The 21,424-nt window shown below is 39.8% G+C and overlaps 1 protein-coding gene across 1 annotated transcript in view; it reads left to right on the top strand.

The window, feature by feature from the left end:
• The window catches only part of osbp2b (oxysterol binding protein 2b), a 74,266-nt gene that overhangs the window by 44,641 nt on the left and 8,201 nt on the right, over positions 1–21,424 (top strand). Inside the window, exons 3-10 of the mRNA XM_084728889.1 lie at positions 5,534–5,784; positions 11,372–11,570; positions 13,828–13,951; positions 15,281–15,347; positions 15,813–15,965; positions 17,420–17,665; positions 18,604–18,724; positions 20,635–20,738. Coding sequence (XP_084585015.1) covers positions 5,534–5,784; positions 11,372–11,570; positions 13,828–13,951; positions 15,281–15,347; positions 15,813–15,965; positions 17,420–17,665; positions 18,604–18,724; positions 20,635–20,738 — 1,265 coding nt within the window. The remainder of the gene's footprint in view (positions 1–5,533; positions 5,785–11,371; positions 11,571–13,827; positions 13,952–15,280; positions 15,348–15,812; positions 15,966–17,419; positions 17,666–18,603; positions 18,725–20,634; positions 20,739–21,424) is intronic.

Genomic DNA, 21,424 nt, shown 5'->3' with positions numbered 1-21,424 from the left:
ACCTGACAGACGTGAGAGGGGTGTCCTGTACGCTTGTAAGGGGAAGGTGAGACAAGTACTATTCAGGTGGTTGGAATCTGCATCTTCACCGCTAGATGGCACTAAGTCCCACACGCTGGTCCTTTAAAATTGGAAGAAAACATCATCCATTGGTATTAAAAATGTGTTTAGTGTTAAATCTGCCATAGCGCCCCATGGACTTCTTGTGTTTTTCCTCACAGCACCTCTGAAATCTCTGATCAGCAGTGTCCCTCCAACAGTATACTGCATATTATCCTAATATATTATCTGGTCCCTACTCTGTAATTTCACACTCTCACATGTGGACGTGATGCCGAGCACTGGGGTTCAGTTTACTGAAGGTGCATGCAGCTCAGTCAGTGGTGACTTTGCCACCCAGTAACCTTGTTTTTCTATCAGAACAGAAAATAGTCTCATGTTTTTGTTTTATCATATTTACTTATGGATCAGTTTCCAGGGTCCAATTGTTCATTCTTCTGCTCCTGACTGAGACACAACTTACAAGATTTTGAAGAGACTTAAGGGGGCAGGATGTACCCTGATATCAGACTAATTCGCAAAAGTGAGTTAGTTTGGAAGCTGGTAGTTCATTTTTTGATTTCCAAGGGGTGTTATTAATACCTGGCTGCCAAAATGTCTCTGGATGCCTTTCGGCACACAACTAATCAGAGCAATAAAACTTGAGACATTGTGGTGCTTGGTCCGTTTCCGAGCAGGGCACAAAATATTGGCCACCTCACTGCGATCTTTCTTGCATAGTGACTAAATGCTAAAGTAAAATATGTCTCCAAAAACATTTTATGCAAGAAATAGGTCATGCAGTAAGAGAAGCTTGATTCTTATTTGATCAGCGTTGCCTAGTTTGACAGTTTGATCTGCGTTTCAGGAACCTGAGGCATTGCAATGGACAGACCTGCTGAATTAACACAGTTGCATAGACCTACAACCAATCAGCCCAGCAAACATGTGACATTTAAATCTGGTCAGTTAAGCACCTCTGTCAATCATCGTATAGAACCCGTCCCATATTAAATAAATGGTTGTGATTTACCTGACCGGCTCCAAAGCTGCTGTTATTCTATCTGAATGGAAGGGGAGCAAACACATCTGCTAGAACAAATGAAAACATGAGCTCGGCAGATTTGTCTGGTTCCCAAGCTAGAGATGTATTATGCCCTGCCTTAAACCAAAGTCTTTGTACTTTATACACTCTCAGAAAAGGAAACCCAACCTCAGCCCTTGAAATCCCCACTCTAACTTTAACCACTACCGTCTCATAATGTGTTGTAACTTTCCCTTTTTTAACAATAGCCTGTTGTGTATAGATAGGTCTGTTTTGCAAGAAGTTTACAACCTGTAAAGAAAAATTCTGTGTCCTTGTGTCTATAGTTTTGTTCACTTGCAATATGACAAATAACAATTATTTTTATTATGGATTAATCTGTCTATCATTTTCTCGATTAATCAATCAGTTGTTTGGCCCATAAAATTTAAAAAAATTGTGAAAAAAGTTTATCAATGTTTCTCAAAGCCCAAGTTAGCCTCCTCAAATGTCTTGTTTTGTCCACAGCCTAAAGATATTGAGTTCACTGCTAAGGAAGACTAAAGAAACCAGAAAATATTCACATTTGAGATGCTGAAACAAGAGAACTTGGACATTTTTGTCTCTCAAAATGATGAATCAATCATTAGAATAGTTTGTGATTAATTTAGTAGTTATTAATGGACTAATCAGCAATGCAGTTCTTGATAAATATATGTCAAAATAGTACTTTTTAGTATTTTACATGATGATCTGTCTTTTCTTTTCTCATAAAACACTGAGATATTTTGATGGCTCATTTTTAACTCATACATAAATGTATCAGATCAAATGTGATTCAGGACTGGCTTATTGTTGCCTTGTGGGAGGAAGTTCAAAACTGCACCAATTATCCAACTATCCTCTCTGTTTAAAGCTGCTCTGCCAAAGTCACACTTTATCCATTTAAGGCTTATTTCATTATCCTCTCCAGCTCCCTCTGAAGTTGCTTTTTCTTATGCGTCTCTTTTATTGTCTCTTGCTTTCGTTTGCACTCCATCTGCCCGTCTGTCGACACACACTACAGTCAATTTTCTGACTTCATGTCGTCAGTTTTACCTGCCTGTCTCTGCAGTGACTTTAGTGGAATTCGCTGTAATTTGATTCCTGCTGTGTTACTGGCTGGTAATGGGTGGATGCTAGTGTCATTTTCTGATACATGTTCCCTTTAGGTTTTATTGTTGCTGTAGGGCGGCTGCGTTGACCTCTGGCTGGACTGTCTTGTTTTTGTCTCTAATGGCCAGACGGTTGTGTCTCTCTGAAAGCCTATTCAACATGTTCACACATTACTGCTGAGGCCAGAGTTCAGTGGCCTGTGTGTGTATGTGTTGCTTCTTCCTGGATGAACTTTGGTTACCTCTGGGTGAAAATGGATGCCCAGGAATGCAAACATGGTGAGAGTTTTTTTCTTCATCTCTCTTTCTTCCCTTTGCCCAGCCTCCCCTGGTTTTCCCTGTACTGAGCGTTTTACCAGGCTGTATCTAACAGATTGCACTGATCCTGACTGTGTGGCCAATAACGTAGCAGGCTAATATGTTGACCAGTATTTTCTCAATTAATTGAAAAATATGAAATATTGATCAAAGCTCAAGATGACACCCTTAAATGCCTTGCTTTGTCCACAGTTCAAAAATATTCAGTTTACTGTCAGAGAAGGATAAAGAAACCAGACAATATTCACATTTAAGAAGCTGAAATCAGAGAATTGTGACTTTTCTTAAATTAAGAAATGACTTAGAATAATTAATTTATTATCAAAATAGATGCAGATTAATTCAATAGTCAATTAATAATAGCTTAATGGTTGCTGCTCTAAGTGTTTTACGATTATTGTGAGGTTTATCAGCTTGTCCAGCTGTGCCTTCCTTTTCTGTGTGCAATTTATTTATTGATTTAAAGAAACTTCCACCCAGGGAAGCATTTTTTCTCTAGAGGCTATGATAATGATTTGGCAGCTGTGTGCACTGTGCATGATAGTATATCGTTCTTTATTTTGAAATTGTAACCCGACTAATCATCCCCATTTTTATTAAATGCATCTGTAATCTGATTTCCTTTTTTTTATCTGTAGCAACAATGGTATACAGCCCATTACATGTAATCCAATACCAGTGAATTAGTTACAGACCGATTCATTTTTCGATGGATTATCTGGCATTTCAAGATTGCCTGATGCCCTGTCTGCAGACATCTGCAGGTAGTTTTGTTAGTGTGGATGATGTAGCTAACAACATCGCTCACCCTTGCAATGTGTAAAGTGAAATCTTAGAGTTTTTTATTTCATTAATAATCATTCTAAAACAACATGTCACTGGCTAATGTAACCATGTTGTAATGTGCACCTTTAATGCCAACCTGCTCTCTAAATATCATCATTGTGATCGGCCATTGAAAAACCCATATTGCTCGAGCACTAGTGTGAATATACTATATTTCTGTGCAGCTTGTTTCTGGTTGTAGCTGGACAAAGGTCAAAATTGAACTCAGTTCATCGCTGTTACATGATGTAGTTCTGAGACTGCCGGTCTACCAGCATCCCCCAGGCGGAGATCCATGTTATACTTGCGTGATGTAAATAGACTTGACAGAGGTGATAGTCTCCTCCACTGCGAGGTCACAGCCAGCTGTCACGTTCTCAGGAGAAAGTGTTGCCTCTCACCAAGACTGTGACAGTCTCTGCTATCAGCTACATAACAGACCTTTTCAGTGCGACAAAGCACACTCTATATGGTGGAGTGTGGACGACAGCACAACAGCAGTTTCAAGACATTTGAGCATTAGAGGGTCAGTAGGGTGGATTAGAGGGTGGACAGAATTTTTCCCTGCATTTGAACCTTTAACATTGCTGTGTTCTCCACCACCATGTCCTCATTTTCCTTATTTTTCTACATGTCCTCCTGCTTCTCCTCCCTCTCCCGCTTCTGTTTTTGAAGTTTGAGCAGTAGCAGTAGTTTTGTGTCTCTCCTCTGGTGGGATTGTTGGGATTTTACTCCTTTTTAGCACGCCAGAATGTGTCAAGAGTGAGGACGCCAACACTGGAGCTGGTACTTCTAATTTATCCCTGTCGTATGGGCTTGTTTTGTTAGCTTCATTTATTAAAATAGAAACACACAAACACAGATGCTTTAATGTTATGTAAATATTCATCTGTGTGGGCAAATATTTCACACAGTCCAACATGCAACTTATTAATTACTAATTATCCACATAGATTTTAGTTTAGCGAGGGTCTTTTTTTTTGGAGGGGGGGTTCGACAGGCTGTTTATGGATGTTGGTCTTACCCTTGGTATATTTCTGTCTGTGTGTACTTGAGCTCACAGGGTGTGCATACATGTGTGTAAAGTAGGGCTGACGCTGGAACACTGTTCTCATATGTTCTGTTTAGGCTTGAGTAACCTCTCTTTAGTGTCATCATAGAAAAAGGCAGCTGCTACTGCAAAGGCTCATGGGTATGGACAAGCTCTCTGCATTCTGACAGAGCGTACATTTAGATTTTTATAAGCTTCTGCAGTCAGAGTCAGTCATATTTAGTGTGTCACTGTGTAATGGGCAAATTTATGAGAAACCATCTTTAAAATCAGACTTGCGGCTGTCCAATTAATACTGATTTGATTAGTTATACAAACCACTGTGAAATGCTTTGTAATCATGGTGACTAATTCATCTGTCTTTTTGTCATTTCAAAATATTTTTGTCCTTTTTTTTTTAACAGTTTCATTATTTAACAAACAACTCTTATCTAAAACATAGAATTGACCGGCCAGTAGGGGCTGCATGGAGCTGCTGGTTGTTTGTTAAGTTCTAAATAAATTTCAAAATGTTCTAGATAAGTAACCATATTTAAATTGAGAAGTTTGGTCTTACCATCACATTTATTGTTGTCTTATTAAGTACATATATACAGCGGTGAACTCGTGAGCCCAGGATGCTCAATTAGGTACAATACCTTTGCAATATTTTATGCATTATAAGGACAATCTAAAGAGATGTTACTATACAAAAACACTATTAAAAACTGTGCATACATCTTGCACTATACTATACTATACTATACAAAAAACTTTTCAAAACTTCAAATTCAAATCTCCGCTGGTTGCATCTGTTGGTTGTGGTGGAATTGCAGTAGATGCTTCATCATCTGTTGCCTGGCAGAGATCGTCACTGGGTGCACCCTTCAAGTTAAGCCTGTATTTATGTGGAGATCACTGAGCAGTGGAGGGACTGGAAGTGTATTTGCTATGATTGCTTGGAAGGTCAGCATATCAAATGGGAAATATCTGTAGCATCAAACGGAAAATGTGCATACTTTGCGATTCAGCAGCTTGGCATTTTCATATGTTGCATAGAACTACTTAATGAAAAGCTGTTGAAATTGTCCTTTTAACCTTCTCTTGATGGTGTATATGTGACCTCTGACCTCTCCCTTCCAGATGACTCGGGGGATGAGGAGCCAACATCACAGTCGGACCGCAGCGAGATTCAGGGCACCCTTAAGATACTTGTCAGCAAGCTTGATGACCTCAGCACATGTAATGACCTGATTGCCAAGCACGGGGCGGCCCTGCAGCGTTCCCTGAGTGAACTTGAGGGTCTGAAGGTCCCAGTGGAGGGTGGAGAAAAGATCAAGGCAGTCAACGAGCGAGCCACCCTCTTCCGCATTACTTCCAATGCTATGATCAATGTAAGTATCTGGGACAGAGCAGGCTACAGGAGAGGGACCCGCATGCTTTGGTATGATCAGTGTGACAGGAATTCTTGTCATCTATAATACGCTGGTTAGTGAGTGATGAGAGATGAGATCACTTCACAGTGTGGTATGTTAAACGAGAGTCAGTGAGCTGAAGTCATGGAGGACACAGGTTTTGAAAAGCAGGTCGAGGACTAGAGCCAGATTCTGTTCAACCTACTGAAACATAACCAGTTTTAAATTAAAGTCGAGATGAACCTTTTTAGATGACATCTTGGTCATGTTATGCACCTATTTAGCAATGTATCTAAAAAAAAAACCAAAAAAAAAAAACAAATTATTTATTTATTGCTGTTCTTATATCAAAATCCAGTCATGTGTGCTTATGTAGGCTTGAACCAGCCAGTTTCAACCAATAACATGACATTATTTCTAATTAAAAACAATCTAGATTTCTGGGCTAGTTGAGGAAACTGGTGGCACACACCACAGTACATAATTAGATGTGTCATATTCGAGCCAGTTAAACTCCTTCTTCCATTGACCCCACATTATCATGGATATGGAATGGATAATAATAATGTGGTAGTGGACCAACCACATGCCGCGTTAACCTGAAGAATGCTTGTGATGACTTGCTGCTAATTAAACCATACAAAATCAAAGTCATTTTTTCTAGATCTGGGTACAGAAAGGTATCATTTGCCTAAAGAAAATTAAGTGCTACTTAGTTCTTGGTTATTTCTGGTGATACCATAAAGGTGGAGTACTGATAGCCAACCCTAATATAAAGTGAAAAACATCTATGTACACATACTTTGTGCATATCTCATAGTGAACAACAACTTTTATTTTAAACATTGTGCTGTAGACTTTGTGCTGGTGCCACCTCACATTTTGTGAATTTGAACTCTCAACACTTAAAATTATATATATTTCTTGGCACATTACAGACTAATTTTGTTTATAATGATAAGTTTCTCTACTGTCCTGGAATTGTTCTCAACACTGTATTTATTTATGTCCCAGGTGCTACATTCATTGTCCCCGGGACAACTGGACATCCGTAATTTCAAGCACTGGTGTTGGATCTGATTACCAGCATCAGACTTATAAATGCTCTACTGTATCTGGCCCTGTTCCATTCTCCTCCATGATAAATACCTTTGGCTTTACAGTATGTCAATAGTGCATGAGAGTTTAGAAAGGGTTGAGGTCCTGCAGGAGTAATACTAGATATAATATTGGGTGGGTGAGGGGAGACAGGAATAGCCCGTGCTCCCCCCTCTCAAACCCTCTTCCCTCCCTGCCTGGTGAGGAATGTCAGACCCTTCTGGACTACAGTTAGACAGACAGACAGACCTGCTCTGACTAAATCCAGACAATCACACCAGGTTTGTCTTTCTCACTGCTTCTGTCTTTTTTATTTTGGCTATTTTTACAATAATGCATGCCTGACTAATGTTTCTGTGAAGTATCTGGTGATTATTACTACTCCTAATACGCTGAAGCATGTGCTGATACAGCTTGTTAATAGACTTGAGCCATAGTGTTATGATAAGAAAAAAATAATAAAATCTAGATTGCACTTTAATTATGTGAAAAGTCATCGCTGAAAATGATGAGCTCCATGTTTCTCTCTGTCATGTGTATTTTTTATTAATTGGTATGGGAAATTGAAACTTACTGGACAAGCAATAAAATAGACCCTCTTGGATCGCCAAACTCATTAAAATGCCATTAGTTTTGCCAAGAATATGCTGCTAATGAGAAAAAGTGCTTCCACAAACTCCCTGTAATGATTTTTGGTCTTGTGAATGGCTCTCTTCAGGATATGGGTATTTCAGGATATATATGGGGATTTCTGCAGCCATGTTTTCAGCCACTGTTCAGACATACAGATACTGTACTGTAAAATATAACTGTAATTTATGTGTGCTTTTTCAAAGAAAAAGGGCTAATAAATGGGAGAGGAGGGTTTGAGGGAAGAAGGAGGCCATAATGGCAAGTCAACCCTGCATGCTCTCTGTGATCTGACCCTGGTCTGAGAGGAGGGTTGCATTAGTTCATTTAGTGGTGATGTAACTTCTCACGTGTGCCATTGAATGCAGGCTCTTGACTGTGCGTGCCTGCATGCATTTACACACTCACTACTTTCAGTTTGTATGGTTTAATCAAGTTCATTGTATTCTTTGCCACATTACTGAATCAGCAAAGTCAGGGCTTTTAAGTTTTACGCTGTCAGTGCCACCTCTTACTCACATATCCCTTTCTGCTCTGCTTCTCATTCACTTTTTTAGCCTCTATCAACCCCGTCTTTGCTCCCTAACACAAGTCACATGCAGTCTGTGTTTGTATCAGAGACTCAGCATAAAAAAGTGGAACTATTATACTTTTTAAGTGGGTGTTGAGTTTCATATCAGGGTTATGTCTGAGGAAGTGGACCACAACATCACATGCACCTCTAACATTTAAGCCAAGGCTCAGACATTGATGTTTTAGCCACTTAATGCAAGACTGCTGAAGGTAAGAGAGTGATTGGTTGTTACTGTCAGATATTTTGAGATTTCCATACATTCTTTTGAGAGTTTTATTGTAATAATCAAATATAAAATATCTGTAGAGATTTGTTTAAGAAGCAACAAGATGAGCATTAATCAATTTTCCATTTTTTTAACTGTCAAGCTTAACTTTGCCTCGGGTGGGCTGAGCACACACAGGATCATTCCACACTTATCAATAATAATGTGTTGTCTTTACTTTTGGAATAATACTGTACATTAGGTCATAAATTAATATAGCCTCAAAATACATCAAAGCAAGATTTTTAATTTTTGTTTAAAAATGTTTTAGAAATAATCTAAAACACATGTATAATAACTGACTGCAGGTGTTTATCAAACCTGCTCCCTGTTGAAGGCTAGAAAATCTAGACTTGTGCATGCAAGGATCAGTCATACAGTGTTTATCTTAAAGGGACAGTTCAACCAAAAATCGAAGATTCAATGATCAAAGATCACATTTTTCCTCTGGCCTTTAGTGCGATTTATTTATTTATTTTTTTTGGTATGAGTAGCCAAGTTTTGGAAATATTGGCAAATATAATGGAACTAGACAGCACTCAGTGAGTGGTGCTCAAAGTGCCAAAAATGCATTTTAAAAATTCAACAGCAATGTCTCTTTCCATTAACGTTCTCTTTCATAATAATCCAAAGATGTTGTTGTATGACTGTGATGTTGTAGACGTGCAGCACACAGTTTGGTAACCACTGCAGTATAGGCCACAGGAAAATATTGTTGCTGTCGTGTTAAAACCACTTATCTCCAAGTTTGGTGATTTTGAATTTTTCAATAAAGCTGAAGAGTAGAGTACTCCTTTATGAGTGGAGACAATTCTCACATCTCTTAAGCCAAGCCCTTTACAAAGCAGCTGGATCTTTTGAAAAATGCTTTTTTCACAAAGATTAAAACATGGCAGTTTCTCTTAGCTCCTGAAAAGTTGATGTTTTGTAGATTAATAATTTTCACTGGAAAGCAACAATATGTATCTTTGATTTTGAGGTGAACTGTCCATTTAAGTTGTAGTTTTAGCTCTTAGTTTGTGTGGTTTCTCTTCCTGGTTTCACCTCTCTCTGTTTTGGCCAAGCATGTGGAAGTCAATGAAGATGACAGGTAAACTTAAGTTATATATACAATATATAATATATACTATTTTTTGTCTTTATTTTGAATGTCTCACATTAAGAGGGCTACCTGACAAGCCGTTATGAAAATTCTTTTTAATTTACACCCCAATCACTATCTTGTTGTTTTTTTTCTTCTGATCTTTTATGTATTTTCTTCTCTTATGTGTAACAAAATGAAAAATATTAATATCCATTATGGTAAAATGGTACAACAATATATTCTTAAATTTAAAGCATTACTTTATTTGCTTTGTAGGATTTAATGTTGTTGTTTGTTTTTTTTTACATATTGCATATATCATCATAATCCAGTTTTTAGAAATAGCTTCCAGATATCATCAAAAATATCACTTCTTTAAATATTAAATGACAGCTAATAATGTATCAGTGTAATATTGTATGTGTGTGATGGAGATGAAAAGCACTTTATCAGCAGACAGATAGGCATCCTGCTCTCTGGAAACAAATCAAGGAAGGAGTCAGGTGTTACCGCATCCCTGTTTCTCTTCCTGCTGCCTAGAAGTGATACTGAACATCCTGACTGCACTCTCAGCAGCCAGAGGACAGAGATTATTTGAGCTGGGTGACACATTTGTCCCTCCAGCTCTCCGCCTGCAGCCACAACTTTATCTGAGTGTTCAAGCTCACTCTCAACAGCCCCTCTGGCTCTAAAGAGACATATGCTGCAGATACTGAGAGGACTATACTGTATGTAATCATGTACTGTTCCACTTTTGAGGGAAGAACAATGACTAACCCACACAAAATGTTACAAAAATGCTCAATTGCAGTAAAAGCAGTTTCGAAATGATCACTCAGAAACCTTTCTCTGCTGACAGCTCAGTGTCACATGACATTTTCATCATGCATGCTGTCAGCTGTGAGGTATTATTTAGGTTCATTGACCTTTGAGCTGTCAGACGTACAATGCAGAGCCAACAAATGCTGACATGAAATATATGTTTGATCTGAAGTAACCTCTTTGTCTCTGCAGTGAAAGCAACAGAGCAGCAGCAATGACTCAAATATAGTCTGCTGCTCTGCAATCAGAGGTTTAACCTCTAACTCATCGTTCACTGATGAACTCAATGTTTATGCAGTGCTCAGAGGCACATTTGACACAGTAGGGAGACCCAGTAAAAGGCTTGGCAGACAGCTAATTAACATATTGATGATTGCTCGAAACAATGGTGATAAATAGCCTTGATTGCAGTGACTGGCATGAATGTATTTACACCTTTTCCATCCTAGTGTTCTCATATTGTTGTAAGCTGGAAATATAAATGCTGATAATTTATTCTCGTCAATATAGTGTTTTCTGTTGACTAAAATAAAGCTGGAAGCAGAGATTGGCACAAATACATCACAAACTATCTTGTTGCAAATTATATGTGCTCATTATCACTTACATTTAAAGCCTATGTCTCTCTCCAGAAACCACGACCCAGTTACTTGTGCTAATCCATGAACTTTGTTGCGAGCGTGTAGGAACTACTTTTTTGTGCAGTAGAATTCACTGGAACTGCTTTCTTTTCTGCTAGGAAAAAATAAGTAGTTCAAATAGTCCAGAGGAAAAATATCTGTTTTTGATTTTGGGGTGAACTGTCCCCAAAGGTTTAAAGAGGGTGTTATCTAGACTTAAACAGGAACCAAAAGAAGTCACTCTTATTTCAAAATCCCCATGACGTGACTGTATTGTAAAGCCATAAGAGTTATGTGAGGATTCTCTGTAATACTTTTAATGCAGAAATCTTAGCCATTAGTCATGGCAAGTGGAAAGTAGCTTGTACCGTTGTTAAGAATTATGAACAGCAGTCTTTTTTGTCGGACTGTATAAATTATAGAAATTACACTTTCATTGCTCTCTGTGTGTTTGTGTGCTTGTGTTCCCCCAGGCGTGTCGAGACTTCTTGGACCTAGCAGAGACTCACAGTCGGAGATGGCAGCGAGCACTGCAGTATGAGCGAGAGCAGCGCACCCACCTAGAAGAGACCATTGAGCAGCTAGCCAAGCAGCATAACAGCCTGGAGCGAGCGTGGAGAGAAGCACCCACGCTTGTTTCTACCACACCCAGTGCTCCTACCACCAACAAGGGTGAGACTGACTGACTGCATGTTACTTACTCCAGTGTGGGCCTCAGTGTGGGCCTCACTCTGCCGGGTAAAAGTCATGTGTAACCTCAGGCTCAGTATTATAGACATTCCTCATGTGGAGGGAGGACATATTAAGTTGTGTCAGAAAGTCTGAATTGAATTATTGTTAAATTAGAAATGGTAATTACCTTCATCGAGGACTGTAGGTCATATGGCCTCTTCTGTAGTTTGTCCATCAGTTTGTTTATTTTCTTGTTTGTTTATAACCAACATATCTTGAAAAGCAGCCAGGCTGACATTAAGTTTGTTGTGTACATTCCTCCAACTGAGAGGAAAAAACAAACCGATTTTATATAACCTTATAACCTTTACTCTAATATGTTCCTTTAGCTGCAAGTGTCCTGACCTTTGTTTGTTAAAAAAGGAGAAAGCCATTGATATTATTGACCCCACGGCCTCACCTTTAGTGTAAGACTCTCCAGAAAAATGGCAGCATTAGTCATTTGCGTAAATAGCTTTAAAACAACATTCAGTATCAAAACAAGAAGTAGTGTAACTGCCTTAAAACACAGCTTAAACAGATATGGTTGATGATATACAGTGTTTGTTTTTAAGACTGATGACTGGGGCGCCCTGTGGCTCAGGTGGCTCCCTGCTCTGAATCCAGCCAGGATCTTTCATGCATTTCTTTTTCCTTCATTTCCTGTCATCTCTCTCAGCTTTCTGTAATAAGGGCTTAAAATTCCAAGCCTTGGACACAAATGTGACTAGTCTGAGATCTCTCAGTTCAGTTTTAATTCCAAGGTGCACAGACCAGAATGCATCTGGACACAAGTGGATAGACCTACAGCTAGAGCTGGTCGATATGGCTCATAAATAAAAATCTAGATATTTATAGGCTATTCCAAAGTACAATACATATCTTGACATATACATTTTCTGTAAAATAACCTGAAATGCCTTAACTACCTTAAATTCTGCACACATATTATGGTCTTATAGAATATAATGCATTGCTGTAGATTGAACTACCCAACAACAATATATAAAGTAATAAGGGCTGGGCATTATGGGCTCTGTTGCTTTCAGTAAATATTAACACAATTGGATTTGTGATGAATAATCATAAGTAATGTGGATATATTGACTAAGTGGATAAAGGTGAATAAAAGCACAGCTAGAACAATCTGGTAAGTTCAGAAAATTACATCACTTTACGATAATGCAGTCTTTGTGATTGGCCCGACCAGATCCAGGATAGGTGGAAATTTCTGTGAACTGACTGGATGTGAGGATGGCCAGATGTGTCTGTCAGAGCAGATGAAACCTGAGCTTGCAGATTTGTCTGGTTCTCAGGCTATAGAATACCCCCTGAAAATGCTAAAAAAGAACCGAAAAACAAAATGTGAGAATGTGGTTTAAGTCACTTCTCCTCTCCCACCAACGTTGGTTTCCTGTAACCATGAAGGCAACCTTCCCTAACAGTAACGCAGTTGTTTAAGTTGCCTATACTTTATCATAGCTTAACCACAGAGACAGAACATCAGAAAAGGCTCATGTTGGTCAGTTGAAAGGCACTGAAAAACAGCCTTGGTTGTTGTGTTCACTGTGAGCACTGACCAGTGTTTCAGCTTAGAGTTTGGTTACATATTTATACTATTCTGTTTATACAGTACAATGCTGGCATTAGTTATAATGGCATAGTCTGACTCTTAGATAACCCGTCCTTTGAGGCTGATACAGATCTTTATTGAATAAATCCCTATTATGCATCATATTTGTATTAAAGAGAAGGTGTTTTTAAAAGAATAACATGTTTATGAAAATACAGTAAGTTTTGTTCATAATGGGGGATGTTTGAATAGAGAAGTTCATAGTTTACCCTTATTTTTAATAGAATCACCTTTCCTCAGAAAATTCGCTGATTACCTGATACGAGGATTTGTGCCTCTCTGTTGGGAACTCTCTGTTCAAGTTTACACGTATACCGGATCATGGAACACACTAAATATTGAATGTTAGATACTGAATATTAGAAGCACACCCTGAGGACCTCGCATCATCCGGGGTAGTTAACCAGCAGGAACATTGCCAATTTTACTAAGCTGATTATTCCTTGATTAATCACCATGGGTATGTGATTATATGCTGCTCTCTCCTGAACTGTATAATACAAACTCAATGCCGTGTGATCGTGATTCTGCTGATTTTGAGTGCTGTTTTCATTTACTCACAAATGCATTTATGTGTGCCGACAGAAGGGAGTGAGAGGCTGCACAAAGAAGAAGCAAGTGATGAAGATGAGGATACTGAGTACTTTGATGCCATGGAGGATTCCCCTGCATTTATCACAGTGACTGCCACTGAGAACACACAGCACAGGTCAGTCACACACAGGGAGCCATAATTTTTAATTTAGTGAAACAGCAGGGCAACTAAAATACACATAGAGGGATGGAGTTTTAATATTAAGTCTGCGTGTGTTAACTACAATAAACTATTTCTGCTCATGCTCTAATTTGTCATAATAGTGGATCTGAGTGTGGCTGACAGTTGCTTCTGAGGATGGCTCATGGAGTGACAGCTTAATCTACACGCACACACACAAATCAAAGAGGGGTGTGCCTTCACATTTTGTCAGATGTGTTCATTCTGACTTACACAGATAAAAATATCACAAGATTCCTGCTCCTGTCTGCTCTCCTGCGGCAAAAATAAACCTGTTTCTGTTTTCCTCTCTCACTACATGGTCATAGCATATTTGTTCGCTGCATTGGATCAGTCTTACTGGAATCTCCACTTGTTTTTCTAGAGCATGTTGTGGCTTTATTTACTTTCTTAAAAATGTCTTGAGTAGATACCTAGGCTGGTCGATATTATTGGCCAATATATTGGATTTGGCGTATATATTTTCATTTTTTATTCAAAAATTTAAACCCTGTGAGCTGCACCATCTCAAACAGGTCCTTGATCACAAAATATGGGAAGTTAAGTAATTAAATACAAGCATAATAATAAGTAATAAATAAACAATATAACTAACTAATAACAATTAACATAGTAACATCAGGAAGGACATACACATAAAGGCTCCCCTGTCATCCCAAACCACACCTACTACATCTGCTACCAGTGTCATCTGAACAAAAAACAGTGAGAAATTGTTATATAACAGCAGCAAAAGACATGGTAGTAATGAGAGGGAAATATCTGCATGATTTAAATATACATCACTGGGATCTATTCATGTATGTACATATCATGCATATGAGATATTTGGTGCAATTTCGGTGCACAGTCCACACAGAAAAGGACTATTTACATTCAAGTTCAAAAAATCGCTATATTGGCCACCATATCAATAATCACTGAAGTTTCCCTCTAAAATCACTATCAGTCTCAAAAATCTCATCTTAGTTGGGTTCTAGTCTTGAGCACCTGTTAGTGTTTTCTCCCTCATCATTGTTATGGCTCATCTCTTGCAATATATCCCTCAACTCCAGTAGCACCATTACATACAGATGATGGAAACTGTTAGACAGCATTCATGTGTAATATTCAGCAATCTGTTTGCTCCCTAGTGTGTGCTGTGTTTGTATTGTGTGTGTGTGTGTGTGTGTGTGTGTGTGTGGGGGGGGGGGGGGGGAATGAGTTTTGTTTCTGTTTATATGTCCAGTGCTCGTTTTAGAAAACATTTTCATTGTGTTCCAGGCGATCTCAGAGTAATTTGAGCGGAGCGAGCGGAGGTCAGCCCAGTGACTGGAACCAGGACGACCATGTAAGTATCTGTCCTCCTAACAAGTCTGACTAATAGGACTGACATTTGTGGACACTGCTGACTTTTGTAACCTCATTGTGGATTCATTCCTGCTGCTGGAGAGCTCACAGCCCTGCAATTTATTTATGTAATGGTCTTCACTTGCTGTTCTCACAGTCCTACCTGACATCCATCCCATGCTCACAGTCAGACACAGACATGCATGCAGCTTTTGTCTGTGTTTCCTACGGTCTCGCTGCCACCCCTGTGGTGCTACTAGATCCACGGCTTCACTCTACAAAATCTTAATTGCCAGGCAAACATCTGCTCTTCTGTCCCTGGTTTCTTCTTCTCTCTAACGTACATCTGTGACTTTCTCCTGCTCTGTCATTCTGTCTCCACTCAGTGATGTGGCGTCTTTCTCAAACTTAATATTCTTTTTTGGGGTTTTTTTTACAAAGTTTATACCTCCTTTTCATCCTCCAGATGTCTCCCGGCTGTAATGACGTGTCAGGGAAGGAGGTGCAGCCCCGCAGGCAGCGGCGGACTCATGTCCCAGACAAGCCCAACTACTCCCTCAATCTGTGGAGCATCATGAAGAACTGCATCGGCAAGGAGCTCTCCAAAATCCCCATGCCTGTAAGTGTATGAGGAATGGCCTCTTGCTCATGTACATCTTATCTTATTCAGGGGCACCCTGGTAGCTCAGTTGGTAGAGTATGTGCCCTATGTACTGAGGCTGTACAGTTTAAAGCATTAGTTCTCTGAGAATAACTTTCAATTCAAGATTCAAGCAAAATTGAAATATTCCTAAGTGAATTATATTGAATCGAATCAGAAATCAAATAAAAAAAAATAATGATAAAGAAAAAAAAAAAAATATATATATATATATATATATATATATATATTAAACAAAGACAAAAGAGACTTACATGCAAATAAATGTAATACAGATTCTACAGTGATTCTATGAATTTATGGTTGTCAGTTAAAGGATTTACCTTCATTAAATCACTTGCAACAGTACAACCATACAGACCTGTACCCAAATCAGACTGGTTGGTCATCTGGTTTCCAGAGCTCATCATAACTTCTCCAACTTTATGTTTAGACACATTCGAATTGTTGCTAAAACAGTGCCAGTCCAATGTAATCATCACCAGATGTGACCACAGGCGAGCCTGCCTGCTGAGCATTTCTGCCTGATGCACCTCAAACTGTGCCATCATGCAGGCCATCAGCTGGGAGCCACCAGTCACTTCAATTCCTTTATTTTTTTTGTTTCTGTGTCATTATAACTACCTGATATTCCACCTGTCTTCAGGTGCACTGCAGATTTGTGATGATGTGCGTTCATATTACAGCGTTCTGAGCTATCCAGACATTTCCTGAGGTAAAGCTGAGCTGTCATTATCACATTTAACTGTGACTGGTGCATCTGTTTCGGAACGATGAGACCAGTGATGTGGCTGAGAGAGTGTTTAATAATCACAGCACCCTCTGATCTGTATTCACCTTCACCTAGCCCCCAGGGTACAAAATCATGCATTCTACCCTCAGTTTAGTATTTTGCACCATCAGTTGAATAATAAATGCCAAGTGCAAGGTGGTAAGTCACACATCAGCTGCGTGTCCATGTCTGTTTGGGTATATTTTCAGTGCACCATTTCCACCACTGGCATTGTCTTGGTTCTTGCATGTGCAGCAGTGCAGTGTGCAAATGTCTGGATGAAGGTGAATATAGATGAGAGGTTGTTGTGATTGTTAAGTACTCTCTTCAGTCAGTCACATTACTGGTCTCATTGCTTTGAAACAGCTGTGCCAGTTACAGGTCAATGTGATAACTTCAGCTCAGCAAAACTTTACCTCAAGAAATCCATAGATGCTTCAGAGAACTATGACATGAACACACAACACAACACAACCCGGGTTCCGGGTTTTTGGTTGCATCTTTGACAGTTTGGGTCAAACTTTGGGGAGAATTGAGCAAGCTTACTCCTGGACAGCTGCCGTCTGTGAAATATTTAAACTGAGATTATTGTTGAATTAAATCTGTGTGTGTCTGATGCCTTCTCCATTCTCCCATTCAGGTAAACTTCAACGAGCCTCTGTCAATGCTGCAGCGCCTCACTGAGGACTTGGAGTATCATGAGCTTCTGGACAAAGCGGCGCGCTGTGACTCCTCCCTGGAGCAGATGTGCCTGGTCGCTGCCTTCTCCGTCTCATCCTACTCCACAACAGTCCACCGGACAGCCAAGCCCTTCAACCCCCTCCTGGGCGAGACCTACGAGCTCGATCGCCTGGAGGACTTTGGCTACCGCTCGCTGTGTGAGCAGGTAACAGCATGGCTGCAGGGAGTTTTTTGTTTGCTCATTGATGTGTGTGCCTACACATGACACACCCAATCTCAGAACCCACTGCCTATTGACTGACCACAATTTAGCCTCTGGGGGCTACAGGGGGTGAAGCCAGCGGATATTCAAATAGCAGACATCTGGGTCAAGACTTCCTCTTCTTCAAACTGGTCATAGTTTACAGTCCAATTACCAACTTTTTGTTGGCAGGGTTCATACAGGTGCTGGAAATCCTTGAAAACAATTTTAATACAGTGTTTTCAAGGTTTGAAAAGTGATTAGATTTTAGATAAAGTGCTTGAAACTGCTTAAAAAGGACTGAATAGTTCACTTTCATCTGTGTAGGTGTCTTAGGTCTTAACATTTCAGCTGATCTCTACAAACAGATACTTGCATATGAATGCAAATAATTTACTTAAAAAGTGAAGAAACAGCTAAGTCTTTGTCAGATGATAACTGTTGGGTTCTGAGACTGCATTTCAGCCACTGTGTTTCATCTGCTTTACTCTTTACCTGCATGCACCTGAAGTGTGCTCAAATGTGATTGGTCAGTACTACTCAAACTACAAATTTAATCTAATATTAATAGGTATGTTTTCATTAATGCATAATTAACTGAAATTAAGAAATGTTCTGTTTTTGTTACCTCAGAATTAGCTGTTTATATCTACCATCTTTCAGTCATGTCCTACAGAGACCCAGAACAAACAAAACACTAGCTTTAGATACAGCCATTCGCATTATGCCGGTTTCGTGGGTCCTATAGGCTTGGAAGGGCAGAGTGAGGCGATGTGTTTTCAACCTGCAAACTCACCACTAGATGCCGCTAAATCCTACATGCTGGTCCTTTAAACATTTCCTGCTTATATGAACATATTTCTTATATTCTTCTTCACCTTTGTGCCTGTCATCCTTGTAAGGTGAGCCATCACCCCCCTGCAGCTGCACATCATGTGATTTCTCAACGAGGCTGGACCCTGTGGCAGGAAATCACCATCGCCAGCAAGTTCCGTGGCAAATACCTCTCCATAATGCCTCTGGGTGAGACATTTCATATTCAGCGGGGAAGCAAACAAACTAAATGTGTAAATAAAGGTTCCATCATGCAAAACAGCCACAGCAGGCAGAGTTTAGTTAGGAAGGACCCTCACTTTAGAGCAGCAGGCGACTGTACCGCCTCCCACACAATCTGAAGCCAGAGGAAAGGGTGTGAGAATGAATCAGGAGGCTTTTATGACCCTTTTGACACCTACATAAAGTATGGGTATAAAGGGAGCTCTCTATTGCACTGGGATGGCGGAGAGCAGGGGTCTGTTGGCTCAGATAAATGAGAGATTTGATAGATGCAGGTCCAGCCAAGGGATGCAGTGGTATTTATCTGACTTCTCTCACTTCAAGCCTGCTGCGAGGTGCCATGTAATGGCAAAAACTCTTAAGTGGAAAGCATTTATGGTCAAATACATTTCATCAATCTTTCAGGGTTAGGTCACACTGGAAATAGGTGGAAATGTGTCGCCTGTACACGGGGCATAAATGTGTTAGATGATGTGTTTTTCAGCTGCAGCAGGTAGAACTGACCATGTTCACAAACAGAAAACCAAACCTACAAAACTATTATTGGGCAGCCAATATACACAACATTACCCTCTGGATCCAAGAACTGACCTTAAATCGGTGTGACCTTGAAGCCAAATTCTGTTCCCCTGCTTCACTTTTGACTTTGCTTTCATCAATAATTTTCATGTAATCTTGTTGTCTCCACTCTAAGAATGTGGTCTCAGGTTAGACTTGCTTTTGGACTCCAGGGCTTGTCTCACCACAGCCCCATATGCAATAACCATCTCTTCCATCCTCCTGGCACTGATGCAGCCTTTTCTCTATGACAGTGGTCGGACCTTATCAGGCTGAGTGACCTGTACATTAGCAATGTATTCTGTTGCTCCAGTGAACTGTGTGAAATATTTAACCTCCCAACACATTTCCTATTTTTATACTTCGTACCTTTGCCAGACTAAATCACACCTCCTTCCATAATATCCCTCTCACCTCAGTAATTGACTCAATTTTAGATATTCCTACGAATCAGAAAGGCCTCACCTCGAAAACTTACTCCGTAATCTCCCATCTCACAGAGGCCTCTCATGATAAAAATAAAAAAAGATCGGAAAGAAGACCTTGGCAAAATAATAGATGACAATTGCTGAGCCTGTTATGATTCAAGTGAATTACAGTTTGTCTTGTTCCAGGTACAATCTAATGTTTATCACATCTATTTCATCAATTCATAACTTTTGTTGGAGTGGAAGTCACCTTTCACCTCTATGCCTTAAAGACCTCATGATGTTCCTAAACCTTGAGAAAATTAAGTACAACTTCAGGGGCTATTCTGGAAAGTTTGAGTCTGTGTGGGGCCTCATGATTAATTACCATAATTAAATTTAAAAATGTTGAGTCTGTGCGAAGATGTTAAAAACGAGTCCCTAATGTTTATTGTGGTGGCGCAGTGGCGCATTGGTTAGCACTGCTGCCTCACAGCAAGAAGGTCCCGAGTTTGAATCCCCATTGCTAAGTAGCTAGCTAATCTACATCAATTATTAGCTAGCTAGTTACCTAGTGTTTTGCTATCATTAGCTAGCTTAAGATGTGCCACCAGGTTTGCTCAACTGTAATTGGTACACAGAGCAAAAAGGGGTGGGGCTTAGGAGGCTTTTGGCAACAAAGGAGCTTTAGTATTTCCTTTCTCCAGTAGTGAAAGGAGTACTTGTAACTTGCTCAAGTAAAAGTACTAATACCACAAATAAATGTAGTGGAGTAGAAGTGTAAAGTAATATGAAATGGAATTACTCAAAGTGTTTCAAAATTGTAGTTAAGTATAGTACTTGAGTAAATGTACTTGGTTACTTTACACCCTCTTCCACTCTCTTATAAACGTTTGCCCCGTTCTCCTCCAGGTGCCATTCACCTGCAGTTCCACTCCAGCGGGAACCACTACGTGTGGAGAAAGGTCACCTCCACAGTGCACAACATCATCGTGGGCAAGCTGTGGATAGACCAGGTCTGTTTGTGAGCACTTCTCATTGGTATCAATCATTTATCCACAGCTCCAATCCCCAAATCCTGCCTCAGCACCTCTGATCATCCAGAGTAGCCTACAGATGTTTCTCCCTCCTGCGTTACAGTAGTAAAGTGTGAGGTTCAGACCAGCAGAGCTGAGCAGAGCTCTGTGCAGAAGAAGGGAATCAGAGCAAAGCCTCAAAGAACATGAATAAGGAGCTTCACAGTCTCTAGGGATTTATCTTTTGCTTTGATCTCTAATAACGCCCTAAAATAACAGCATCGTCTTTGTACGAAATGGCCCAGTTATATAGGAGGAGGGGGAGCTTCACATCTGCATGTGCCTGTCATCCTGTGCAGAAATGTGTCTGTTTGTTTTGAAGGGTAATGGTGAATTTTTTTCCTCACCTTTTTTCTTCTTCTGCTCATGCTGTGTGTCATATCAATCTGCCTGTCAGCACGCCTGTGTTTGTGTTTGAATGTGAGAATGTGGCGGATTCCTGTACATCTCTGACTGAATGTGTTGAATGCATGGCCTAGCTTGTACAAAAATTGCAAAGACATTTTTTGAATGTTTTGTAACCTCCACTGCTTACATCTTGTGATTACAATTTTGGTTTTAGGACACGTCTACTTTTACTTTTCTTGGGACCCTGTTTTTATTTGAAAACTTGAAGTGAGCCTAAC

Source organism: Lutjanus erythropterus, chromosome 10 (genome assembly GCF_056507025.1).
Source record: "Lutjanus erythropterus isolate fLutEry1 chromosome 10, fLutEry1.hap2, whole genome shotgun sequence".
NCBI classification, from domain to species: Eukaryota; Metazoa; Chordata; class Actinopteri; order Lutjaniformes; family Lutjanidae; genus Lutjanus; species Lutjanus erythropterus.
This window is presented reverse-complemented; position numbering and strand designations above follow the sequence as displayed.